At 44.9% G+C, this 27,985-nt stretch overlaps 1 protein-coding gene across 2 annotated transcripts in view; it reads right to left on the bottom strand.

Annotated features, from left to right (window-relative positions):
• Positions 1-27,985, bottom strand: part of LOC133492446 (protein-tyrosine kinase 2-beta-like) — an 89,465-nt gene that overhangs the window by 39,232 nt on the left and 22,248 nt on the right. For both annotated transcript variants that reach the window (XM_061804645.1, XM_061804636.1), the window contains 10 exons: positions 25,298-25,476; positions 25,127-25,214; positions 24,959-25,038; positions 24,795-24,857; positions 14,427-14,481; positions 14,215-14,355; positions 13,389-13,460; positions 13,203-13,304; positions 1,903-2,020; positions 1,778-1,808 (listed from right to left, as the gene is read on the bottom strand). In XM_061804645.1, the coding sequence (XP_061660629.1) occupies positions 1,778-1,808; positions 1,903-2,020; positions 13,203-13,304; positions 13,389-13,460; positions 14,215-14,355; positions 14,427-14,481; positions 24,795-24,857; positions 24,959-25,038; positions 25,127-25,214; positions 25,298-25,476 (929 nt within the window). The remainder of the gene's footprint in view (positions 1-1,777; positions 1,809-1,902; positions 2,021-13,202; positions 13,305-13,388; positions 13,461-14,214; positions 14,356-14,426; positions 14,482-24,794; positions 24,858-24,958; positions 25,039-25,126; positions 25,215-25,297; positions 25,477-27,985) is intronic.

The following is a 27,985-nucleotide window of genomic DNA, read 5'->3' as shown; positions in this document are numbered from 1 at the left end:
TCATTGAATGCATGTTTTGGAGATGTGAGCAGAAACCAGAGTGGCCGGAGAAAACCCTCATAAGCACTGGGAGAACATGCAAACTCCACACAAGCAGGGCTGGGATTTGAATCCTGGTCTTCAGAACTGCATTCATGGCATTCCCATTAACCAGGTTTCTAATCTGAGTCCTCAATTTGTATCTCAAATCTGGAAGACTTTCCGCAAGCCATTTAGGGCCACATCCAGCCTTTCATCATGGTATCACTCCTAAACCACCAGAGAGACTAAGGGGGCAAATTAGGATCTGCTAGCTAGTAGCTAGTAGGACCCATCCTCACATTCGTCTCAGATCCTTTAGATGGAAGATGCCCACCACTGGCTTGTCTGCACGGCCATGGAGGAGTCCCTCTCTTGGGACTGTAAACTGGAGTTTGAACTTGGACTGTCCTGTAATGCCTGTCCCTTCGATCCAGGTTGAACTTTGGTGGCCACATTGAGTGTGGCAGTGAGAGTGAGAGAAGCGCTGGACCATAATGAAACATGTAATTGACTTATTGTTGACTGTCATTGGATGCTGTCTCCATCATATCATCCTGGCAGGAGGTATGGCTGTCTCCAAGGGGTCTGCAATTGGGTGAGGGGTTGAAGAAGCTGGCATCTTCATCGGTCCATTTTTTTTATTGACTCAGTGGTTAACACAACTGCCATGAGGCTCAAGTTGCCCTACACTCACCCAGTGTTCCATGTAGTGTTGCTCAAGAGGGTTAGGGTTTGTAGACTATCGCACGTTTCATCACTTTAAACTGCTCCCTTTCCACAATTGTAATTGCACTATAATGGGAACCGCGAACGGGTAAAGGGACTGTACAAATTTTACACAATGTGGGATGTTGACACACGTCTCTTACATGTTTTAAATAAAGATTATACATCTTGCATGACTTTTACAAGGAATAGTTCCTATAAATAGAAATGTCTCTTGTTCTTTGTGGTTGTTGCTCTATTGTTCTTGTTCTGTATGTCGTACCAGGGTAGCAACAACTGCCGGAGAACAATTCTCTGTGTGTTTTTACATACTTGGCCAATAAAGGTGATTCTGATTCTTTGAGTCCTCTAGCAGTGCCTCCGCCTCCTCCACTGGTGATCAATGGTCTGCTTGCATGCACTCTTAGTATTCAATTCCAGGAGGAGGGGCAGGGTTGCAATACCTGGTCCACCAGAAGGGTTATGGTCATGATGAGTGTTCCTGGATCGTTGATCCTTCTGTTGTTGGCTATTTCCATTTTTGTCATCCATTGAAGCCCCCCAACCTTCCCCACCCTGCAGTTGGATGAATCCACTGACGTGAGTGACACAGCCCAGGTGTGCATTTTCATTCGTATGGTGTTTAGTGCTCATCAACGTGAACTCAGATCGATAGGAAGACGGTTTAGCACTTCTGCCTCACAATTCTGATGACTGAGTTTGAAATCCTGGTTGTGCCGGTGTGGAGTTTGCATGCTCTCCCCGTGCCTGTGTGGGTTTTCTCTGGATACTTCAGTTCGCCCCTCCATCCCAAAAACATGCAGGGTAGGTTAACATAAAACTCTAAATTGCCTGTAAGTGTGAATGAAACTGCAAGTGATTGTTTATACATATGTTCCCTGCGATTGGCTGAGCAGTTCAGGGTGTACCCTGGCCCTCGGCCAAAGATAGCTGGTATAGGTGCTAGCACACCAGCGACCCTATTGAGGATAATCAGAAATGAAAATGAATTGATGTTCAAATTTCCAAGTATATTTTGAGGCAAACTCACTGTTTAGGAATGTCAGGCAGCTTCAGTCTCACTGTAAGAACAAATCTTAACGTTTTGATTAAATGCATTGCATGCAATCATTTTAAATTCATTTTCTATTTTAGGCCACTGCATAAAATGTGTACCTTCGCTTGGCCTGCTTATAACGGAGCCCTGAGTGGAGCACTCCAACTGACAGAAGCCATCAATTAGGTTAGCCATGTTTTCTGCTACAGCCATAGACTCTGTACTCAATGAAAGAGGCTGTGGGGTGAAACAGGAAATTTTTTTCCAAAACAAAACCACAAAGAGGCCAGAGCATCTTTCAAGTCCTGTAACACTGCTAGAACTCCTAACAACACACTTCATCGTTTAAACACTCAATGTTAAAATCTTCATAGGTTTTAAAAAAAAGAACAGTACACGATTTTACTTTCGAATCAAACCAAAGATAAAAACCTGTTTGAAACCAAAACATATAGTTGAGAAATAAATAGATAAATGTCCCGCCATCCTTTTTCTTCTGCTTTATCCAGAACTAGGTTTAAGTGTTTTCCTATAACTCTAAAAAATATTATAGTTTTTAGAAAACAAATTTAATTTTAATGATCAATCAATGAGGTTGGACACACAAGAAATTATTAATAGTGACTAGGGCATATTTTACGGTTCCTCTGGCCAGCTGGCGTGGCTTTGCTGTAGCGTCTTTTTTTTAACCTGAATCGTCTTGATTCAGGTGTCTTTTTACGAGTGATACGCCCACGATATGTCATACGCACAAGGCAAGGGACTGGGCCCAACTGCAGGACTCTGGGGCAAAGGCATGATGTTGAGAGTGAGAGTGGTGCAGTGGTTTGGCCATGCCCTGACTGGGCCCCCTCTCAAGGCGCAGATCCCAGACGCAACCAGGGGAGGGCGGAAAGGGGCCCGGAGGAGGGCACACCACCCTCACCCCAGTCTGTCTGTCCAGGCCAGCCAAAGTGAGGAACATGGCTGAGCAGTTTGGGAGGTCGGCCAGGACGCCAAGCACCAGGGTAACCCAGGGGGCAACTCAAGCGAACATCCTTGAGGGGGATCCCAAAGCCACAGCAGGAACCAGACAGGAGTGTGTGACTGCTGAGGACAACCCCCCCACCACGTGTTGTTGAGAGCCGGCAGCTGCCGAAACTGCCACAGGGGCGCCGAAGCAGGAGAAGAAAGTGGCCGAAGATCAGTCACTGCCGAGACATGGACGTCAGGCAGCCGTGGATCGGTTGCCGCTGGGGCGTAGTCATGAGGCGGCCGTGGATCGGACACTGCCAAAGCATGGTCGTGAGGCAGGCGTGGATCGGTCGCTGCCGGGGCATGGTCGTGAGACGGCCATGGATCGGTTGCTGCAGGAAGCAGGAGCGGGAGGAAGCTGAGGATCAGTCGCCGCCGGGGCATGGTAATGAAGCGGCCGTGGATCGGTCACCACTGGGGCGTGGTCATAAGGCGACCGTGGACTGGTTGCTGCCGAGACGTGGGCAAGAGGAGGACAAGGATGGGTCGCCACCCAGACAGGAGTGAGAGGTGGCCGTGGATGGGTCGCCGCCAAAGACAGGAGTGGCAGGCGGCCGTGAATGGGTTGCCGCCCAGGCAAGAGCGAGAGGCAGCCATGGATGGGTCCCTACCGAGACAGGTGGCCGTGAATGGGTCGCCGCCAAGACAGGCGGCCATGGATGGCTTGCCGTCCAGACAGGAGCATGAGACGGCCGTTGATGGGTCTCCGCCAAGACAAGTGGCCGTGGATGGGTTGCTGCCAAGGCAGGAGTGGCAGGCGGCCGTGAAGGGGTCGCCGCCCAGGCAAGAGCGAGAGGCGGCCGCGGATGGGCCCCCACCGAGACAGGTGGCCGTGAATGGGTCGCCGCCAAGACAGGCGGCCATGGATGGCTTGCCGTCCAGACAGGAGCAAGAGGTGGCCGTGGATGGGTCGCCGCCGAGACAGGCAACCAAGGAGGGGTCACTCCTGAGACAGGCGGCCGTGGATGGGTCCCTGTCCAGACAGGAGAGAGAGTTGGCTGTGGCTCGGTCCCCACTAAGGCATGGGCGAGCCTCGGCTGTGGATCAGTCACCAGCAAGGCGTGGGTGGAAGTCGACTGTGGCTCAGTTGGAGTGTAGCAGGAGGCATAAAGCACCACTCTACATGGCCGCCTCCTCTGCCCGCCACGCAGAGGCCCAAACAGGTGCCCCAGAAATGATTGGAGGACGGGCACACGCTTAGGCACTCGGGGGCTGGAAACGGGGGAGGCGAAACAAATTGACTGAGACTGAACATCGGGAGGGAAAAACCATAATAAGTCTCTGAGTCAGAATCTGACAGGTGGTCATACAAGTCCAGGTCCTGAAAGCACTGCGAGGCAGCCTGCCGACTAGACTACCAATGCTGCGTTTTACCTGCTGGGTCCTTTTCTGGTTAGTTCGTTCTGTCAAAGGCACGAGGCAAGGGACTGGAACCAACTGCAAGACTCCGAGGCAAGGGCATGTTGAGAGTGGTTTTATTCAGAACTGAGATCATACACTGGTATGCAGCCAGAGAAGGTAGAGGCACAAAAAACACAACGTAAAACGCAAGGTCCAAAAACGTGAAATAAGGTTCAATGATAATGAGGCAAAACTTGGAAACGTGAACAAGACGTAACAAGACTATAGTGGCACAGGAACGCTCTGACGAAGGGGAGCACTACACGTCACATCACTCATGCACAACAATGGAGTATCCAATAGAGCTCATGCGCCTACGTTATAAAATCACACGACTTTTGGTTACGTCGCTATATTACCGGTCTAACAAAGCATTGTTCAGTGCTAAGTCGGTTGGAGACGACATGAAAATGTCTTATAGCACGACGTCCAGAGTTTTGTCCGATCCCGTTAAACATTTAGAAGGTGATAATGAACGAAGGTATGTGGAAAAATGAGAGACACTTGGCATACATCTTCTTCTTTTCCTTTCGGCTTGTCCCGTTAGGGGTCGCCACAGCGTGTCATCTTTTGCCATCTTAGCCTATCTCCTGCATCTTCCTCTCTAACCCCAACTGCCCTCATGTCTTCCCTCACCACATCCATAAACCTTCTCTTTGGTCTTCCTCTCGCTCTTTTGCCTGGGAGCTCCATCCTCAGCATCCTTCTACCAATATACTCACTCTCTCGCCTCTGAACATGTCCAAACCATCGAAGTCTGCTCTCTCGAATCTTGTCTCCAAAACATCCAGCTTTGGCTGTCCCTCGAATGAGCTCATTTCTAATCCTATCCAACCTGGTCACTCCGAGCGAGAACCTCAACATCTTCATTTCTGCCACCTCCAGTTCTGCTTCCTGTTGTTTCTTCAGTGCCACCGTCTCTAATCCGTACATCATGGCCGGCCTCACCACTGTTTTGTAAACTTTGCCCTTCATCCTAGCAGACACTCTTCTGTCACATAACACACCAGACACCTTTCGCCAGCTGTTCCAACCTGCTTGGACCCGTTTCTTCACTTCCTGACCACACTCTCCATTGCTCTGTATTGTTGACCCCAAGTATTTGAAGTCGTCCACCCTCGCTATCTCTTCTCCCTGTAGCCTCACTCTTCCCCCTCTACTTTTCTCATTCACGCACATATATTCTGTTTTACTTTGGCTAATCTTCATTCCTCTCCTTTCCAGTGCATGTCTCCATCTTTCCAATTGTTCCTCTGCATGCTCCCTGCTTTCACTGCATATGACAATATCATCTGCGAACATCATGGTCCAAGGGGATTCCAGTCTAACCTCATCTGTCAGCCTATCCATTACCACTGCAAACAGGAAGGGGCTCAGAGCTGATCCCTGATGCAGTCCCACCTCCACCTTAAATTCCTCTGTCACACCTAAGGCACACCTCACCATTGTTCTGCTGCCATCATACATGTCCTGTACTATTTTAACATACTTCTCTGCCACACCAGACTTACGCATGCAGTACCACAGTTCCTCTCTTGGTACTCTGTCATAGGCTTTCTCTAGATCCACAAAGACACTATGTAGCTCCTTCTGACCTTCTCTGTACTTTTCCACGAGCATCCTCAAGGCAAATAATGCATCTGTGGTACTCTTTCTAGGCATGAAACCATTCTGTTGCTCGCAGATACTTACTTCTGACCTGAGTCTAGCCTCCACTACTCTTTCCCATAACTTCATTGTGTGGCTCATCAACTTTATTCCTCTATAGTTCCCACAGCTCTGAACATCCCCTTTGTTCTTAAAAATGGGAACTAGAACACTTTTCCTCCATTCTTCAGGCATCTTTTCGCCCGCTAGTATTCTGTTGAATAAGTTGGTCAAAAACTCCACAGCCATCTCTCCAAATTGCTTCCATACCTCTACCGGTATGTCATCAGGACCAACTGCCTTCCCATTTTTCATCCTTTGTAATGCCTTTCTGACTTCCCCCTTAGTAATCATTGCCACTTCCTGGTCCTTCACTCTTGCCTCTTCAACTCTTCCTTCTCTCTCATTTTCTTCATTCATCAACTTCTCAAAGTATTCTTTCCATCTATTTAGCACACTACCGGCACCAGTCAACACATTTCCATCTCTATCCTTAATCAGCCTAACCTGCTGCACATCCTTCCCATCTCTATCCCTCTGTCTGGCCATCCTGTAGAGATCCTTTTCTCCTTCTTTCGTGTCCAACCTGGTGTCCATGTCTTCATATGCCTCTTGTTTAGCCTTTGCCACCTCTACCTTTGCCCTACGTCGCATCTCGATGTACTCCTTTCGCCTCTCCTCAGTCCTCTCAGTATCCCACTTCTTCTTCGCTAATCTCTTTCCTTGTATGACTCCCTGTATTATGGGGTTCCACCACCAAGTCTCCTTCTCCCCTTTCCTACCAGATGACACACCAAGTACTCTCCTGCCTGTCTCTCTGATCATCTTGGCTGTCGTCGTCCAGTCTTCCAGGAGCTTCGGTTGTCCATCGAGAGCCTGTCTCACCTCTTTCCGGAAGGCCGCACAACATTCTTCCTTTCTCAGCTTCCACCACATGGTTCTCTGCTCTACCTTTGTCTTCTTAATCTTCCTACCCACCACCAGAGTCATCCTACATACTACCATCCTATGCTGTCGAGCTACACTCTCCCCTACCACTACTTTACAGTCAGTAACCTCCTTCAGATTACATCGTCTGCACAAAATATAATCTACCTGCGTGGTTCTACCGCCGCTCTTGTAGGTCACTATATGTTCCTCCCTCTTTTGGAAATAAGTGTTCACTACAGCCATCTCCATCCTTTTTGCAAAGTCCACCACCATCTGGCCTTCAAAGTTCCTTTCCTGGATGCCGTACTTACCCATCACTTCTTCATCGCCCCTGTTTCCTTTACCAATATGTCCATTACAATCTGCACCAATCACAACTCTCTCGCTGTCTGGGATGCTCAGAACTACTTCATCTAGTTCCTTCCAGAATTTCTCTTTCAAGACACTTGGCATACATGACCCATATTTAATGCAGAAGTCGATGTTTTCGCCGATAAGAAATTGGACTGTTAATCCGTCTCCACTTGTCTTGGACAACTGGATATACACATGTATCTGCTGAGTAAGTCGTTGAGATTTACACAGAAAAGTCTGAAACCGTATAAAAGTCTGGACGCATACAAATACAGTGAAGACAATAAGTATTTGAACACCCTACTATATTGCAAGTTCTCCCACTTAGAAATCATGGAGGTGTCTGACATTTTCATTGTCGGTGCTTGTCCACTCTGAGAGAGATAACATAAAAAGAAGATCCAGAAATGACAACGTATGATTTTTGCACGATTTGTGTAATACAGCTGCAAGTAAGTATTTGAACACCTGTCTATCAGCTAGAATTATAACCCTTAAAGTCCGCCTTTAAAAGTCTACCTCCAGTTCATGTATTATCCTGAATCAGATGCACCTGTGTGAGGTTGTTAGCTACATGAAGACAATCTGTCCACCCCATACAATCAGTTGTATCAGACAAATAAATGGCTAAAAAAATCATACATTGTTATTTCTAGATTTTCCTTTTTTTAGATTATCTCTCTCACACTTGCACTTACGATGAAAATTTCCGACCCCTCCATAATTTCTAAGTGGGAGAACTTGTAATATAGCAGAGTGTTAAAATACTTACATTCTTCACTGTACTTCATTGGAATAAATCCGACATAGTGACGGGTTGATGTCTCGTGAACGTGGAAATATATTTAGCTACACGTTAACTTTAAATAAATAACCCCTGGTTTTACACAAACTCGCATTCATTAACTATGATTGAAAAAAAAAAGATGACGGGCTGACGGCTCATGAACGCGGAAGCGTATATGGCTACACGTCCACCTTTGCTAGAATCCATCGATCTTTTCGGCTAGTATTCAATACAAATATCAATATTTAAATGCATGTGCCCTGGTTTTACACAAACTCGTATTAATTAACTATGCTTGAAAAAAAAGAGGACGGGGAATCGGCACCTCCGTACAATCTTAAAATTGGATAACTTCCCAATGCACACCTGAAGAGCGCTCACGGCACACTAATGTACCCTGGCACACTGTTTGGAAATCACTGCTCTAGCCTATCGGGATACAGAGCAGAATTTGGGGTTTCCCTTAGCAAATCAGGATACAGAACACAATGCGTTTTCATACACTGTAAAAAAAAGAAGAAGCCTGCTACGCTGTAAAAAATAGACACGAAAATTCATGTAATAGTGAGGACACTTAAAGTGAACCGCATTGTAGCTAGGGAAGACTGCACTTCTACTAGTTTTAGACAACCTTTTCTGTTTTGCTCACTTCAAAATAAGGGGGGTTTTTCAACAATGGGTTTGTGTGTTTCTTTCGGCTTGTCCCTTTCAGGATCGCCACAGCGTGTCATCTCAGATGAATGCATATACATGTTTGGCATCATTTTTACGCCGGATGCCCTTCCTGACGCAACCTTCTCAGGGAGTGGAGGTCCCAGTGGGATGCGAACCCATAACCCTTGGTTTACCAAACCAGTGCTCTCACCACTGAGCTACGGCCTCTCATTTTTCAGCAATGGGTGACAACTCATAAAACTTTAGCCATTTTCTTTGCTTGCAGATGTTTTTTTTAAATAAAAACTCACAAAGACAAGATTGCTTCCTAACTAATGGTGTCAGAAAAAAGATTTGCCAAAACAAAATACGCCATCCCCATATGTGTTTTTTTCAGATAAGATGAATATTTGAATGCCATAAAGTGGTGGTTTTTAGGTTGGCATAAGACACAACACAATTGCTATTAATCATCTACAGAGTTGACAACAACCAACGATTCTTCAATAATTGACTAAAGACTCTTCCCAAACTACTACTAAGTCTCGTGAGTCGTGCATTTAGGTCCAGCCCCGCAATGTTGGATCATGACAGAACGAACTGTCCCAAAAAGTGAAGGAGGATCAACTAATCCCGGTGGACCTGCCAACGTACTTGGACACCCTCATCACGCTTGCCCTGAAAATCGATCAAAGGCTCGCAAATCAAGAACAGGACAACGCATGATGGGGGAATGCTGGACAGAGCCTCAGACTGCAACAGGCTCTTCCCGACACAGAAGAGCCCAAGCAAGTGGAAGACATTCACCTGTCACCCAAGGAACGGGAACAACGCCTTTATGGTCAGAACGTCTTTGGGGTGACCCGCACTCAGAGTGTCCAAGATGGTGAGTCTTAACCACACTTCGACTTGTTTGGTTCGAGCCCTCATTAGTGTGACATTAAGTTCAGGCGGACGGTTTCGCACGGCTATGGCGTTCATTGATTCCGGGTCAGACGGCAATCTCCTAAATCGTTCATCAGCATTATAGGTCGAACGACCTTCAAAATGCAATGCCTCCGGAATGTGTATGCGGCTAATAGCGCATTCCTATGCAAAATAACTCACCGCACCCAGATGCTCAACATGACATTTCCAGATTCCCATATGGAACACATAAGCTTTCATGCGTTTGATACCCAGAACAGTGACATTATCCTTGGAAGTCCATGGTTAAGATGGCATACCTCCCAAATCAACTGGACAACTGGATAAATTGAGTCGTGGGGGCCTGTATGCTGGGTCTCTTGTCTCTCACCCTCCAGGAGGCAGAGCACGAATGTCACTTCAGACACCTCGAGGACCCTGCAGCAGGAAGTGGATCTATCCCTAGTGCCTCCCAGTTATCTAGACCTCAAGGAGGTGTTTTCCAAAGTTAAGGCAAAGTCTCTTCCGCCACACAGGCCGTATGATTGTGCGATAGACTTGTTGGCCAGCACCTCACCCCCTCGAGGGAGACTCTTTTCTCTTTCAGGTGCAGAACACCAGGCCATGAGGGAATATGTGTAGGAATCACTGGCGGCGGGACTTACTCGACCCTCGTCCTCACCGGCAGACGCCGGTTTCTTCTTTGTGAAGAACAAGGACAAATCCCTAAGACCTTGGATTGATTACCAAAGACTGAACAGTGTTAGTGTCAAAAACAGGTACCCTCTTCCCCTCATTTCCACGGCATTCGAGCTCCTGAAGGGGGCCAAAATCTTTATCAAATTGGATTTTTGAAGAGCCTACCACCTGGTGCGCATAAGGGAGGGGGACAAGTGGAAGACCGCTTTCAACACACCCACTGGGCATTACGAATGTTTGGTGATGCCCTTTGGGCTCACCAACGCGCCAGCCGTTTTCCAGAACTTCATCAACAACGTGCTTCACAATATGCTCAACTGCCATGTCTTTGTATATTTAGACGACATTCTGATCTTCTCACCCAATGAAGCGACTCATGTCAAACACGTATGAGCGGTGTTGCAGCGGTTGCTGTGCCACGGACGGTATGTAAAAGATGAAAAATGCAAGTTCCATCAAACCTCTGAGTCGATTTTGGGATTCATTCTAGGGGAAGGCGAGATCCACATGGATCCCCGCAAGGTGGAGGCCATCCTCCATGGCCCGTGCTTAACTCACGTAAGAAGGTTCAGAGGTTTATCGAATTCGTGAATTTTTATAGAAAATTCATTCGGAATTTTAGCAAGGTAGCGGCAACATTACACGCACTCATGGCAGCCCATAGTACGTTCAGTTGGAGCCCAAGTTGCCAGGCGGCCTTCGTACACTTAAGGCCAGCTTTACTTCCGGTCCCATCCTCATCCTGCCGGATCCCGACCGGCAGTTCGTTGTAGAGGTGGATGCGTCAAATTCAGGGATAAGGCCCATTTTATCACAGAGTGGTCAGAACGATGGGAGGATACACCCCTGCGCCTTCCTATAAAAAAAAAAAATTGACACCCGCGGAACGAAATTATGATACTGGAGACCGGGAGCTCTTAGCAAATAAAACGGTGTTGACGGAGTGGAGACACTCGTTGGAGGGGACTCAGCTTCCTTTCGTGGTTTATACCGACCACAAAAATCTGGAATACTTGAAATCTGCCAAAAGACTTAATGCCAGGTGGGGCCTCTTCTTCATGCAGTTTCATTTTATGGTTTCCTATCAGCTGGCTTCAAAGAACGGCAAACCCGATGCGCTGTCGCGGGTTCACGATAGTAAAAAATGGAAACAGAACCGGCGTCCATCCTCCCCAACGCGTTTCATATCGTCATTTAGTTGGGAGGTTAGAAACAACAGTAAAGGACGCACTTAAGGATGCTCAAACCCCGGATGGATGACCCGACGGCAAGCTGTTCATCATTCCCGTTCCCATTTACGGTCTCGCGTATTAAACTGGAATCACACCAACCGCACCGTATGTCACCCAGGCATAGCCAAAACTCAATCCGTAATAGAACAACGCTTCTGGTGGCCAAATAGCAAGAAGGACGTTAGAGAGAACATCAAAGCCTTGTCAACGTGCGCCACACACAAGCCCTCCTGACAGCGTCCTACTGGGAAGTTACACCCATTTTCCGTCCCACGATACCCGTGGTCGTACATCTTTCTCGACTTTGTGACGGGACTACCGACGTCACAGGGTCACACCGCAGTCGTCACGGTAGTAGACCGGTTTTCCAAGATGGCTCACTTCATCGCGCTACCGAAGCCTCCCTCCGCAAAGGAGACGGCCGAACTCATGATGACCAAATTGTTCAGATTGCATGGCCTCCCCTCTGACATGGTGTCTGACCGGGGCCCCCAATTCGTCTCTCGATTATGGAGAGAATTTTGCTCCCTTATTGGGGCCTTTCCTCAGCCCATCATCCGAAATACAATGGCCAGACTGAACGGGTAAACCAGGACCTGGAGATTGGGCTCCGATGCCTGGCTCCTCACAACCTGAGCTCGTGGAGCAACAGTTAAGTTGGGTCGAGTATTCACATAACTCTCTCTCACATGTCTCCCTTCCATATTGTGCACGACTATCCACCCTCCCTATTTACTTCTATAGACTCCAACTCATCGGCTCCATCAGCTTTGGCCGTGGTGAGACACTGTAGACGGACCCGGGAGCGAGCTCGTAGGATGCTGCTCCACAAGGGACACTCCTATAAGGCTGCAGTGGACCGACGAGGGGGAAGGCACCAGAGAGTGGGCCAGCGTATCTGGCTGTCAGCGAAGGGACCTTACACTCAGGGTGGAATCACAGAAGCTTGCTCCCAGGTTCGTCGATCCGTTCCCGATCACAAAGGTGATAAACCCAGTCACCATGAAGCTGAAATTTCCTAGATCGTTGCGAGTTCACCCAGCTTTCCACGTCAGTCGGCTAAATCCGGCTCATGTGTCTCTGTTGCTCCCGCCTGCTGAACCCCCTGCTCCCCCCCTCATATTTAACAGACGCCCTGTCCACACTGTGCGTCGGCTCCTGTCCGCGCGCCGTCGAGGGAGGGGGTTCCAGTACCTGATGGAATGGAAAGGCTACGGACTCGAGGAGCACTCTTGGATCCCTTCCTGGTTCGTGGTTGACTCCTCCCTCATCAAGGACTTTCATGCAGCACATCCTGATCCTCCTGGGCCATCCGGGGTCAGCCGTTTACTGTCATGGCTGTGCCAGTCCTGTTATGGCTGTGCTGGTCCCCGATGTGGCGCTCACCTGCTCCCATCAGTAGATGCATGCACCGGTGTCTCATCTATGTCATTATGTCCCACGTATTTATGGCCACGCGTGCGGTCTGGTCTTTGCCAGATCATAGACCCCATGTCACGTTCCCGCAACTCCTTGTTTCTGCTCTTGCTATTCCGTGTACCGAACCCCAACCCGTGATTGACCTTCCACTTACGCCTGCCAAATCTACTATTGCTGTCTTCGCGGACTGCTTACCGGTATTTGGACATTGGATCGAATAAAGACTCCTCCCAAACTGCTACTAAGCCTCATCAGTCGTGCATTTTGGTTCAGCCACGATTTCTGGCCATGACACATTATTATACAACACAATATAGTGCTTTATGTAAATATGACACTATTTGTTACTGAGCATCAAGGAGGCAGGGAAGGTTACCTGCTTGGTTCCTTCTATGTATATGGTGAGCAGAGCTCGGCCATGGCGCTCTGCAGAGCACAAGATACTTCTGACCTGAGAGAATGTGGCCAGAAGGACAGGCTTGGGAAAAAAATACATCTTTTTACCAAAATGTCTCATAAAAGCAGGAATTTTTTTTTTTATTTAAAGAGAGAGAGAGCTTACCGTTGAATTCTCAGTTTGCTGACTGATACCTTCAGATCCAATGACCAGGTCTATGGTTACACGCCAACCATGCTTTAGGGAAACAAAGTCACATATATGAGCTTGCCTGTGAGAATACTGTAGCACAGACCAGTCCACTTTAAAATGGGTCAGTGATTGAGATACACCCAAAATGAGCTGGTGGTAAAAGTTTTCATGTGACACTCTGCAGCCACAGCTTCATCAAAAAATTTACCCTTCATGATGATTGCACCACTATCAAAATGTTTGTATGCAGTAGCATGCAAGGAGGTGGGGTTAAATTACCCCTGGTACCTATAGATTTGGAGGGCATCAGGCTGGCAACCAATGGCATCCAAGCAACCTAACCCCCACCCGCTACTGTTGACAATGTGTTTTAAAAGGGGTGGAGGGTGTGGGGATTTGTTCAGCAGCAGAAACATAGCTTTGCACACCACTGTTCGTATCTGTGTTTTTAACAAGCACAAAGAGAGTGAGACTACGGTATGGATACGGAAGCAATGTGTATGTGTAAATAGTATTACAATTACTAAATTGGTTTCATCAGATTTAAACGTATTGCCATTGTTGGGTGCACCTCTGGAAGCACCTCCATCTGGGGGTAAAAGTATAGCCGGGAGCACTGCTTGGTGCTTCACAGAAGGCCATGAACTGATTTTTGTAAAGGAATATGTGACAACAGATATTATACATGTGTACGTCATGTTGTGGCAGGTAAGTGTCAACAATAACAATGTAACTCCTGGGAGATTTGAGATTGGAAAAGGTTATATACTGTACTTTCTGTCATGCCACACTGACTTACCACCAGCTGGCAGGCAAATCTCTCCTGTGTATAACTATAACACTGAGCCAGAGTCCTGAAGAACTTTGCCATGCACTGGTCCTGGTTCAGTGTGGCGTAGCCTTGAAACGTCTGCTGTACCATTCGACGCAGCTGCTTTGGCTGATATGTGGTAAATAAAAAATCAGATTTAGATGGCAGAGGAAACCACAGAACTTATGATGGATCTCTACCTTCATGCTGTTGATCAGCTCTTTTGGAAAGAACAGCTCTAGTCCCACATCCTTCCTGATGAAGAAAAGTCAGATCTTGATAAACCATTGAATTTGTAAATCATGGCTCCATGTCATCTCTCTAGCCAACATTTCCACACACATTGGCCACTTCATTCAATAAAAATATTTCGATCGACACTGTCAAAGTGGAGTTGTAAAAAATGGAACAGCTTGGTTCTGAAATGGTTACAGAAACAGTTTCTAGTGTTCGTTCTTAAATGCAATACCTCAAAGGGGAATTATGAGAACACTTCCAAATTTGATCATGGTTATAATAAATAAATGTCGACTCGTACATTGTGAAGCTTTTGAGTTTTCAACAGGATTGAAAGTTTGTACTCATATCTTTTCTCAATATCATGATGATGTCTTTCCATGAAGGCCCAAACAATTTTTCTTGATTAATCACAACACACATGGTTAACACGTCTATCTCACAGTTGAGAGGTTCTGGTTTTTGAATATCAACTCAAGCCTTCCTTTCCCCAGTTAACTCAGATTTCTGCCACATCACCTCCCTCAAAAACATGGATATAATTCCTGGATCAGACTACAAGACAAATTTGTTTTTTGACAGTTCCCAGACTACTGTCGTAAGATCTTTCCACTGGCAATACTACACAACATGTAGTCTGATACCACCACCATCGCCTCTTTTTTCAATCACCAGGCTTCCATCCATTCCATCCATTTTCTACACAAGTCATCCTCACAAGGGTAGCAGGCATGGTGGAGCATATCCCAGGAGGTGGAGTGCACCCAGAACTGGTTGCCAGCCAAGGTCACAGGTCACATATAAACACACAACCATTCGCACTCACATTTAAACCTACTGAAAAATTAGTTAACATATCGGGCATGTTTTTCGGTGTGGGAGGAAACCAGAGTAGCTGGAAAAAAACAACACAATAACATGGAGAACATGGAAAATCCACATCAGCAAGGCTAAATTTGAACCCGCTCAGAACTGTGAGGCAGACGTGCTAACCAGTCATCCACTGTGCCGCCCCATTAGGTTATAGCTAGTCAAATTGAACAGTGTGGGAGAGGCAGAACCAGAAAATGTCTCCAGTCAATGCAACCGGGGTCACAAGCAGACAACCAATATGGAGTCTGGTTGGTTTGTAAACATGCAGCCGTTCTCTCAAGTCATGCTGTAAACCAGGGGTGTCAAACTCAAATTCACAGTGGGCCAAAATTTTAAAGTGAACAAAGGCAGGGGCCAAGGTTGAACAAATGATCCTTATAATATATGGAATCAAACAAGTGCGTAATACTTGTAATAACGGCGGGCCTGCCCTAATATTAATTTGAATTTGCCTCGTGGGCCAAATATAATTACACTGCGGGCCCAGAGCTTGACACCTATGCTCTAAACCTTCGGTAAACATTGATTTGTTGTTAAATGTTGACAATCAAGTATGTTGACAAGAGCAAGCGCGGGAGGATACGCTGGTCACAATATGCAATCCTATTGGGTGACGACACTTTGCTATCGTAGGTCTATCATAGGGTTAAATCTTTGGTCATAGATTATGAAACAACAATAAGTTTTGTTTTTCTCGACGAAATATGTGAAGTCCGATATGGAAAATCCCCCGTGATAAATTATTTAGCTAATGTGGGGGCTACAATCCTGGAGTCTGATGTAAGCAAAGCAAAGCTAATTTATTTGTATCGCACATTTCATACACAATGTACAATGTGCACATTGTCCTTTATATGATAAAAAGCATTTGAATACACATGAATATATTATTTAAAATAAAGAAAAGATCATTGAAAATTAAAATAAAAGTACAATTAAAACAACATCCAGTGCAAGAAATATAAATGAAAGTGGAAACACTAAGACAAAATAAGTTTTTAACATGGATTTAAAATCATTCACAGTTGGGGCTGAGGTCACTTCTGTTGGCAACTTATTCCATTTGTGTGCAGCATAATAACTAAATGCTGCTTCACCATGTTTGCTTTGAACTCTGTCCTCCACTATTTGACCTGAGTCCGTTGATCTCAGACCCCAACCGAGTTTATATTCCATTAGCATTTTTTTCATGTATTCAGGACTTAAACCCTCCATCCACCCATCCATCCATTTTCTTAGCCAATTATCCTTCATAACGGTCACGGAAGTGCTGGAGCCTATCCCAGCTGTCATCGCGGTACACCCTGAATTGGTTGTCAATCAATCGCAGGGCGGAGACAGAATACATTCACTCTCATGATTTCACCTAGGTGCAATTTAGGAGTGCCCGGAAAAAACCCACACAGGGATGGGGAGAAAATGCAAACTCTACGAAGGGGATTTGAACTCTGCTTCTCAGAACTGCGAGGCAGGTGCTCTTACAGCTGTCACCGTGCCCCCAGGACCTGAACCATTTCGTGATATATATACCAGTAGAAGAATCTATTCTAAAGGTGACTGGAAGCCAGTGTAAAGACTTTGAATTGGAGTTAAAGAGAAGAAGGGGTCACCAAAAAGAAGAAAAGGATCTCTACACATTGACCAGACAGAAGGACAGAGGTGGTAAGGTTGTGCAACTTGTCAGAGTGATTAATGATAGAGATGGAAATGTGTTGACTGGCGCCAGTATTGTACAAGATAAATGGAAAGAATACTTTGAGGAGTTGATGAATGAAAAAGATAAGAGATAAGAGTAGAAGAGACAAGTGTGGTGGACCAGGAAGTGGCAATGATTAGTCGGGGGAAGGTACAAAAGAGTATGAAAAAAGGAAAGGCAGTTGGTCCTGATGACATACTTGTGGAGGTATTTTGGAGAGGTGGCTCTGGAGTTTTTAACCAACGTATTCAACAGAATTATAGTGGGTGAGATGATACCTGAAGAATGGAGGAAAAGTGTGCTAGTGCCCATTTTTAAGAATAAATGTGATGTGCAGAGCATTGAATGGTTTCATGCCTAGATAGAGTACCATTGATGCATTATTTGGTTTGAAAATGCTATTGGAAAAGCACAGAGAAGCTCAAGAGGAGGTATATTGTGTCTTTCTGGATCTAGAGAAAGCTGATGACAGAATAGCAATAGAGGAACTGTGGTAGTGTGTGTGGAAGTCTGCTGTGGCAGTGAAGTATGTTAGAATAGAAGAGGACATGTATGAGGAGGCGAAACGGTGGCTCAGCTGGAAATGCGTTGCCCTCACAGTTCTGAGGTCCCAAGTTCAATCCCGGACCCACGTCTGTGGAGTTTGCATGTTCTCCCTGTGCCTGCGTGAGTTTTCTTCGGGCACTCCGGTTCCCTCCCACATCCCAAAAACATGTAACATTAATTGGACACTCTAAATTGCCCCAAGGTGTGATTGTGAGTGCAGCTGTTTGTCTAGATGTGCCCTGCGATTGGCTGGCAAACCAGTTCAAGGTGTACCCCGCCTCCTACCCGTTGACAGCTGGGATTGGCTCCCTACGACCCCTGTGAGGTTTAGTGGCAAAAGAAACTGGATGCATGGATGGATGGATGGATGAGGGCAGCAGAAGAGTTGTGAGGTGTGCAATAAGTTTGACAGAAGAATATGAGGTTGAGTTGGGACAGCATCAGAGATCAACTCCTTCCTGTTTGCAGTGGTAATGGATAGGGTGGGATAGGGTGACAAATGAGGTGAGAGTGGAATCCCCTTGCAAAATTATGTTTGCAGATGACATTTTGGTCTGCAATGAAATGGGGAGTGGATGGAGGAAGAGTTACAGCCAAAGCTGGATGTTTTGGAGACAAGATTCGAGAGAGCAGACTTCGATGGTTTGGACATGTCCAGAGGCGAAAGAGTGAGTATATTGGTAGAATGGTGCTGAGGATGGAGCTGCCAGACAAAAGAGCAAGAGGAAGATCAAAGAGAAGTTTGATGAATACTGTGAGGGAAGACATGAGGGCAGTGGTATTAGAGAGGAAGATGCAGGAGATGGGCTTAGATGGAAAAAGATGACGCGTTGTGTCGACCCCTAACGGGATATACAATTGGAAAAGAAGATGAAGAAGGAGGACAACTAGTTAGCACATCTGCCTCACAAGTTGAGGTCCAGGGTTTTCAGTCTGGCCTCCCTGTGCAGAGTTTGCATGTTCTCCATCCCTGCCTGTATGGGTTTTCTCCAGGTACTCCAGTTTCCTCCCAAATCTCAAAAACATACACAGTAGATTAATTGAAGACTCTTAATTGTCCTTAGATGTGAATGTGAGTTTTGCATTTCTGTGTCCCTAAGGACTGGCTGGTGACCAGTTCAGGCTGTACCTCACCTCTCGCCCAGAGTCTTCTTCTTTTCCTTTCGGCTTGTCCCGTTAGGGGTCGCCACAGCGTGTCATCTTTTGCCATCTTAGCCTATCTCCTGCATCTTCCTCTCTAACCCCAACTGCCCTCATGTCTTCCCTCACCACATCCATAAACCTTCTCTTTGGTCTTCCTCTCGCTCTTTTGCCTGGGAGCTCCATCCTCAGCATCCTTCTACCAATATACTCACTCTCTCGCCTCTGAACATGTCCAAACCATCGAAGTCTGCTCTCTCGAATCTTGTCTCCAAAACATCCAGCTTTGGCTGTCACTCGAATGAGCTCATTTCTAATCCTATCCAACCTGGTCACTCCGAGCGAGAACCTCAACATCTTCATTTCTGCCACCTCCAGTTCAGCTTCCTGTTGTTTCTTCAGTGCCACCGTCTCTAATCCGTACATCATGGCCGGCCTCACCACTGTTTTGTAAACTTTGCCCTTCATCCTAGCAGAGACTCTTCTGTCACATAACACACCAGACACCTTTCGCCAGCTGTTCCAACCTGCTTGGACCCGTTTCTTCACTTCCTGACCACACTCTCCATTGCTCTGTATTGTTGACCCCAAGTATTTGAAGTCGTCCACCCTCGCTATCTCTTCTCCCTGTAGCCTCACTCTTCCCCCTCTACTTTTCTCATTCACGCACATATATTCTGTTTTACTTCTGCTAATCTTCATTCCTCTCCTTTCCAGTGCATGTCTCCATCTTTCCAATTGTTCCTCTGCATGCTCCCTGCTTTCACTGCATATGACAATATCATCTGCGAACATCATGGTCCAAGGGGATTCCAGTCTAACCTCATCTGTCAGCCTATCCATTACCACTGCAAACAGGAAGGGGCTCAGAGCTGATCCCTGATGCAGTCCCACCTCCACCTTAAATTCCTCTGTCACACCTAAGGCACACCTCACCATTGTTCTGCTGCCATCATACATGTCCTGTACTATTTTAACATACTTCTCTGCCACACCAGACTTACGCATGCAGTACCACAGTTCCTCTCTTGGTACTCTGTCATAGGCTTTCTCTAGATCCACAAAGACACAATGTAGCTCCTTCTGACCTTCTCTGTACTTTTCCACGAGCATCCTCAAGGCAAATAATGCATCTGTGGTACTCTTTCTAGGCATGAAACCATACTGTTGCTCGCAGATACTTACTTCTGTCCTGAGTCTAGCCTCCACTACTCTTTCCCATAACTTCATTGTGTGGCTCATCAACTTTATTCCTCTATAGTTCCCACAGCTCTGAACATCCCCTTTGTTCTTAAAAATGGGAACTAGAACACTTTTCCTCCATTCTTCAGGCATCTTTTCGCCCGCTAGTATTCTGTTGAATAAGTTGGTCAAAAACTCCACAGCCATCTCTCCAAATTGCTTCCATACCTCTACCGGTATGTCATCAGGACCAACTGCCTTCCCATTTTTCATCCTTTGTAATGCCTTTCTGACTTCCCCCTTAGTAATCATTTCCACTTCCTGGTCCTTCACTCTTGCCTCTTCAACTCTTCCTTCTCTCTCATTTTCTTCATTCATCAACTTCTCAAAGTATTCTTTCCATCTATTTAGCACACTACCGGCACCAGTCAACACATTTCCATCTCTATCCTTAATCACCCTAACCTTCTGCACATCCTTCCCATCTCTATCCCTCTGTCTGGCCAACCTGTAGAGATCCTTTTCTCCTTCTTTCGTGTCCAACCTGGTGTACATGTCTTCATATGCCTCTTGTTTAGCCTTTGCCACCTCTACCTTTGCCCTACGTCGCATCTCGATGTACTCCTTTCGCCTCTCCTCAGTCCTCTCAGTATCCCACTTCTTCTTCGCTAATCTCTTTCCTTGTATGACTCCCTGTATTTTGGGGCTCCACCACCAAGTCTCCTTCTCCCCTTTCCTACCAGATGACACACCAAGTACTCTCCTGCCTGTCTCTCTGATCACCTTGGCTGTCGTCGTCCAGTCTTCCGGGAGCTTCGGTTGTCCATCGAGAGCCTGTCTCACCTCTTTCCGGAAGGCCGCACAACATTCTTCCTTTCTCAGCTTCCACCACATGGTTCTCTGCTCTACCTTTGTCTTCTTAATCTTCCTACCCACCACCAGAATCATCTCACATACTACCATCCTATGCTGTCGAGCTACACTCTCCCCTACCACTACTTTACAGTCAGTAACCTCCTTCAGATTACATCATCTGCACAAAATATAATCTACCTGCGTGGTTCTACCTCCGCTCTTGTAGGTCACTATATGTTCCTCCCTCTTCTGGAAATAAGTGTTCACTACAGCCATCTCCATCCTTTTTGCAAAGTCCACCACCATCTGCCCTTCAAAGTTCCTTTCCTGGATGCCGTACTTACCCATCACTTCTTCATCGCCCCTGTTTCCTTTACCAATATGTCCATTACAATCTGCACCAATCACAACTCTCTCGCTGTCTGGGATGCTCAGAACTACTTCATCTAGTTCCTTCCAGAATTTCTCTTTCAACTCTAGGTCACATCCTACCTGTGGTGCATAGCCGCTAACCACATTATACATAACACCCTCAATTTCAAATTTTAGTCTCATCACTCGATCTGATACTCTTTTCACCTCCAAGACATTCTTAGCCAGCTCTTCCTTTAAAATAACCCCTACTCCATTTCTCTTCCCATCTACTCCGTGGTAGAATAATTTAAACCCTGCTCCCAAACTTCTAGCCTTACTACCTTTCCACCTGCTCTCTTGGATGCACAGAATATCAACCTTTCTCCTAATCATCATGTCAACCAACTCCTGAGCTTTTCCTGTCATAGTCCCAACATTCAAAGTCCCTACACTCAGTTGTAGGCTCTGTGCATTCCTCTTTTTCTTCTGACGCTGGATCCGGTTTCCTCCTCTTCTTTGTCTTCGACCCACAGTAGCTGAATTTCCACCGACGCCCTGAGGGTTAGCAGTGCCGGGGGCGGGCGTTGTTAACCCGGGCCACGACCGATCCGGTATGGGATTCTTTAGATGAACGCTCATATTTGTTTGGCACAGTTTTTACGCCGGATGCCCTTCCTGACGCAACCCTCTGCATTTATCCGGGCTTGGGACCGGCCTACAGATTGCACTGGTTTGTGCCCCCCATAGGGCCCAGAGTCAATTTAATTAATAATAATTTAATAATTGTTTAATTAATTTATCAGAGAAAATGCATTTTTTAAATTAGCAATTTAAAATGTAGATTTAATTTTAGTTCATTAATAATAAAGTAATAATTTTTAACATTTATATTTTTACATATTTTACATCCAAAGCGCTCTGTACATCTATATAATCTCTGAATGATCCATCTGTCCACTTTATAAATTGAATCTGTTTGCCCACCCCTACTCTCAATGAGAAGCAGCCAAACACTGTATTCAAAAATAGTACTGTTTACTTGCAGTTAATGATCCAAGTAAAATAAAAAGTAATCCTCCAAACAATTACTCGAGTAAGAGTAAGAAACTACTCAGTCAAAAAACTACGCAACTACTGAGTACTGAGTAACTTCTGCTTTCTTCCTTTTTTTTTTTAAATCAGGGCATGGCAGTCAAATAAAATGAAACAAACTATACATGAATGTGCAAATTCAGATATTGCTGAACAATTTCACTTAATCTGAAACATCATTATAAAATCACAAACAATGAATAAAATAACAAATTAAAGCAAATTCAGCTCCAAAAATGATCTCATACTATATTGTTTCCACTTGTTAAATAGGGCAGATCACAAAAACCGGTAGAAGGCTACAGTGAATATGAAAAGTCTGTATACCTCTGTTAAAAAAAAAAACACACAAAAAAATTTTCATGACATAAAACAATTTTGATCAAAATAAATCATTCAAAAATATTTTCCACGATTAATTTGACCCAGAATAAACTCAACTGATTTATTTTTGTATCTTTTTGAGAGGGGAGGTGAAAATAACTAAAATAAAATTGAGTAATTGAGTTTGACTTGATGTTTAATTTGCTATCTTCTTGACCAGGTCACGAATGCAAAAGATGTTTTGCGTTAACTTGGTCTTTTATCTGGTAAAAGAAAGTCAAAGTAAGATAAAGAAAAATAAATGTGTTTGCACAAAGATGCACTCCCTCTTACAACTGGGATAGAGGTATGTTCAGAAGTAACCGATCACATTCATACTCAAGTTCAATTGGAGTCAATACACACTTGCCACCATTCCAATTTTTAACGCCAAGATTCAGAGAAGGTATTTCAGACCAATAGACAAGACTAAACCTGCTGTTACAGGCAGCGGACGGGGAATGGCACCAAAGATACAGTGAAGAAAATAAGTATTTGAACACCCTGCTAGATTGCAAGTTATCCCACTTAGAAATCATGGAGGGGTCTGAAATTTTCATCATAGGTGCATCGCCACTGTGAGAGAGATAATCTAAAGAAAAATCCAGAAATCACAATGTATGATTTTTTAACGATACAGTTGCAAATAAGTATTTGAACACCTGTCTATCAGATAGAATTGTGACCCTCAAAGACCTGCTTAAAAGTCCACCTGCACTCCATGTATTATGCTGAATCAGATCCGCCTATGTGATGTCGTTAGCTGCATAAAGACACCTGTCCACCCCATGCAACCAGTAAGACTCAAACTTGTAACATGGCCAAGACCAAAGAGCTGTCCAAAGACACCAGAGACAAAATTGTACAACTCCACACAGCTGGAAAGGCTACGGAGAAATTGCCAAGCAACTTGGTGAAAAAAGGTCCACTGTTGGAGCAATCATTAAAAAATGTAAGAAGCTAAACATGACAGTCAATCTCAATTGGAGTGGAGCCCCATGCAAGATATCACCTCGTGTGGTCTCATTGATCCTTGGAAAGGTAAGGAATCAGCCCAGGACTACATGGCAGGACTTCGTCAATTACCTGAAAAGAGCTGGGACCACTAGTTCCAAGGTGACTGTTGGTAATACACTTAGACGTACGTCATGGTTTGAAATCATGCATGGCACGGAAGGTTCCCCTGCTTAAACCAGGACATGTCAAGGCCCGTCCTAAGTTGGCCAGTGACCATTTGGATGATACAGAGGAGTCATGGGAGAAAGTTTTGTGGTCAGATGAGACCAAAATGGTCATAATTTTCATAACTTTCTGGTCATAATTCCACTAACCGTGTTTAGAGGAAGACAAATGATGAGTTCTATCCCAAGAACACCATCCCTACTGTGAAGCATGGGGGTGGTAGCATCGTGCTTTGGAGGTGTTTTTCTGCACATGGAACAGGACGACTGCACTGTATTAAGGAGACGATGATTGCGGCCATATAATGTGAGATTTAGGGGAACAACCTCTTTCCCTCAGTCAGAGTATTGAAGATGGGTCGTGGCTGGGTCTTTTAACATGACAATGACCCAAACCACTCAGCCAGGAAAACCAAGGAGTTGCTCCGTAAGAAGCATATCAAGGTTCTGGCGTGGGCTAGCCAGTCTCCAGACCTAAACCCAATAGAAAATCTTTGGAGGGAGCTGAAACTTCGTGTTTCTCAGTGACAGCCCAGAAACCTTTCTGATATAGAGATCTGTGTGGAGGAGTGGGTCAAAATCCCTGCTGCAGTGTGTGCGAACCTGGTGAACAACTACAGGAAACCTTTGACCTTGGTAGTTGCAAACAAAGGCTACTGGACCAAATATTAACATTGGTTTTCTCAGGTGTTCAAATACTTATTTGCAGCTGTAACACAAATAAATCGTTAAAAAATCATACATTGTGATTTCTGGATTTTTCTTTTTTGATAATCTCTCTCACAGTGGACATGCACCTATGATGAAAATTTCAAACCCCTTCATGATTTCTAAGTGGGAGAACTTGCAATATAGCAGGGTTTTCAAATACTCATTTTCTGCACTGCATATGTCGGATGTTCCAAATGAAATTGTGTTTATTCCAGAATCTCACCTCACCTTACCTCTAAACTTGATGCATGTTTGACGATGGGTTAAAACTGCCTGATGTCTGAGTGTATTCGCATGTATGTCAGAGAGTGTCCATAAAGCATTTGGCACACACTTACTCCAACAGCTCAAAGTTGGACTTTTTCTCCAGTCCCTTTGGATTCATGTCTTTGTAGAATCTCCTGCAAGCACAATAAAAATAAAAAATATATATATTTTTTTTGTTGTTCTTCTTTTATGCAGAGGACTGATTCAGAAATATATGCTTGGAAGTTTGTACTACCTAATCTCCAAGCAGCCCAGCTGCAGAGCCATCCCATCACTGACTTTTGAGGCAAACTGCTGCATATAGTCACTGCGTACCTGTATAAACACTCAGTTTTAAGTATCTTAAAATGATTTTCTGTCTTTTAGAACTATACAAGCCCTCAAACAACAACAACTAGTTGACCTGCTGGTAAAAGTAGAGCATGGTGGTTCTGTCTTCTTGGAATTTTTCCAAGAAGTCTGATGGAATGTATCTGATCCTCAGGTCATATCTGGAAAAGTAGGAGCTACAATAAATGGGCCTTGTTTCATTTCAAGCATCTGTAGTCCACCACAATCAATGAGGTATATAGACCTCCACTCAGCCTCCAGGTGCTGCTGCTCATATCGGTGGGTGAGTTCAGCCACGGTCATGTCTGGGTGCAGCCAATGTATCTCAGATGACTTGAGATGGTTGAGGAGCAGACAGTAACAAAGGGTGTGTTTTATGCCTGGGCCTAAACAGCCACCGGAAAGGACAGTGCTGATGACATCCTGTGACAGAAGATTATTTCCTGTGAAGCTGAAAACTTGGTAAGACAGTACATTGGTATGCAGCTCAATTGGATAAACCACCAAATACACTGAGCAGGGTCAAGGGAGGTAAGTCATTGTCTGTCCTTCAATATAGAATCAACGCTGTTGACCCTGTTGAGCAAATTATCATGATGCCCTTTTCTATCTACAGTGAAGTAAATAAGTATTTGAACACCCTCCTATATTGTACGTTTGCCTACTTAGAAATGATGGAGGGGTCTGAAATTTTCATCGTAAGCATGCAGACCTTCTCTAAATCAGGTTTCTGGGCTGTCGCTGTGAAACACAGAGTTTCAGCTCCCTCCAAAGATTTTCTATTGGGTTTAGGTCTGGAGACTGGCTAGGCCACGCCAGGACCTTGATATGCTTCTTACGGAGCAAATCCTTGGTTTTCCTGGCTGTGTCTTCAGGTCATTGTTATGTTGAAAGACCCAGCCACGACCCATCTTCAATGCTCTGACTGAGGGAAAAAGGTTGTTCCACAAAACCTCACAATACATGGCCACGGTCATCCTCTCCTTAATACAGTGCAGTCGTCCTGTCCCATGTGCAGAAAAACATCCGCAAAGCATGATGCTACCACCCCCATGCTTCACAGTACGTATGATCTTGGGATGGAACTCTTCATTCATCTTCCTCCAAACACGGTTAGTGAAATTATGACCAAAAAGTTCCATTTTGTCGCATCTGACCACAAAACTTTCTCCCATGATTCCTCTGTATCATCCAAATGGTCATTGCCAAACTTAAGACGGGCCTTGACAAGTGCTGGGGAAAGCAGGGGAAATCTCTGTGCCATGCATGATTTCAAATCATGACGTCTAAGTGTATTACCAACAGTCACCTTGGAAACGGTGTTCCCAGCTCTTTTCAGGTCATTGACCAAGTCCTGTTGTGTAATCCTGGGCTGATTCGTCACCTTTCTAAGGATCATTGAGACCCCACGAGGTGATATCTTGCATGGGGCTCCATTCTGATTGAGATTGATCGTCATGTTTAGCTTCTTCCATTTTCTTCCATTGATTGCTCCAGCAGTGGACCTTTTTTCACCAACCAAGCTGCTCCGTCGCCCTTTGTCTCTGGTGTCTTTGGACAGCTCTTTGGTCTTAGCCATGATACAAGTTTGATTCTTCCTGATTGTATGGGGTGGACAGGTTTCTTCATGTAGCTAACAACCTCACACAGGTGCATCTGATTCAGGATAATACATGGACTGGAGGTAGACTTTTAAAGGCGGACTTTGAGGGTTATAATTCTAGCTGATAGACAGGTGTTCAAATACTTATTTGCATCTATCTATCTATCTATCTATCTATCTATCTATCTATCTATCTATCTATCTAGCTATCTATCTATCTATCTATCTATCTATCTATCTATCTATCTATCTATCTATCTATCTATCTATCTATCTATCTATCTATCTATCTATCTATCTATCTATCTATCTATCTATCTAGCTATTATTCTATATGTCTTATTTATCCCTCAGGTTGCGAGTATACTTGAGCCTACATATTTCAGCTGACTTCAGGGGCGAGGTAGGATACACTCTGGACTGATCGGCAACCATTTGCATGGCACATCCAGCAGAAAAATGCTATATTTGTTCAATTTCTGAGGAATAAGAGAGGAGAGTACCTGCGGAAAACGTATGCAACCACACGGAGAACATACAACTACCACACAGGAAGCCGTGAGACTGATATGCTGATCACTAGACCAATATACTCCACTTCAATTTGCTGTTCATTTATTCTAAATACTTTATTATTATTATTCTGATTGTTATTGCCATGACATGCTTAAAACCAGCCAGTTTTTATAAACACTTCTATACTTCTAAACGTTTGAATTTTAGGAGTCCCAAACAAAAAAAAAGAAAAATTGTCCCGATATGATTGAATGATATGAAATTAGGTGGACATTTATTATGACATGGCACATGAAAAACACACACAAAATATCTTGGCTTGAAGCAGAATACTTGGACCAATTGGCTTACTTTTCCAAAATCCTTGTTCTTTGCCCGAATGAGGCCCAACCTAAAGAAGTTATCTAAGGCCAACTGTCAATGCTAAATTTGCTTTGCACCATGATGTCAACTTTAATTAAAATTATAAGTAATATTTTAATAATTCAATTGCACTGCTAGATGTTTGAAGCTTTTGTAAAAGTCATTGTTCGCAGGAAACTGAAGATAGTTGTTGTCAGTGTGACAAGCTTATGAGTTTGAATTTCAGCTCTACCCTTTTTGAGTAGCATTTTATGTTAAGACTGTATTAGTCTTTCTCATTCGTGTATGTGTCAATCCAGCATTTGGCTGATGATCAGTCCAGAGTGTATACTGGCTATCACAAGTAAGCTGCCATAGTTCAGAGCATCCTTCCTTTTCCACACTAGGCCCGACCAGCCCACAAATGTACAGCACAGAACAAAACTGATATTAGTTAGCAAAGTAGTTGTA

This window comes from Syngnathoides biaculeatus, chromosome 2 (genome assembly GCF_019802595.1).
Source record: "Syngnathoides biaculeatus isolate LvHL_M chromosome 2, ASM1980259v1, whole genome shotgun sequence".
NCBI lineage: Eukaryota > Metazoa > Chordata > Actinopteri > Syngnathiformes > Syngnathidae > Syngnathoides > Syngnathoides biaculeatus.
This window is presented reverse-complemented; position numbering and strand designations above follow the sequence as displayed.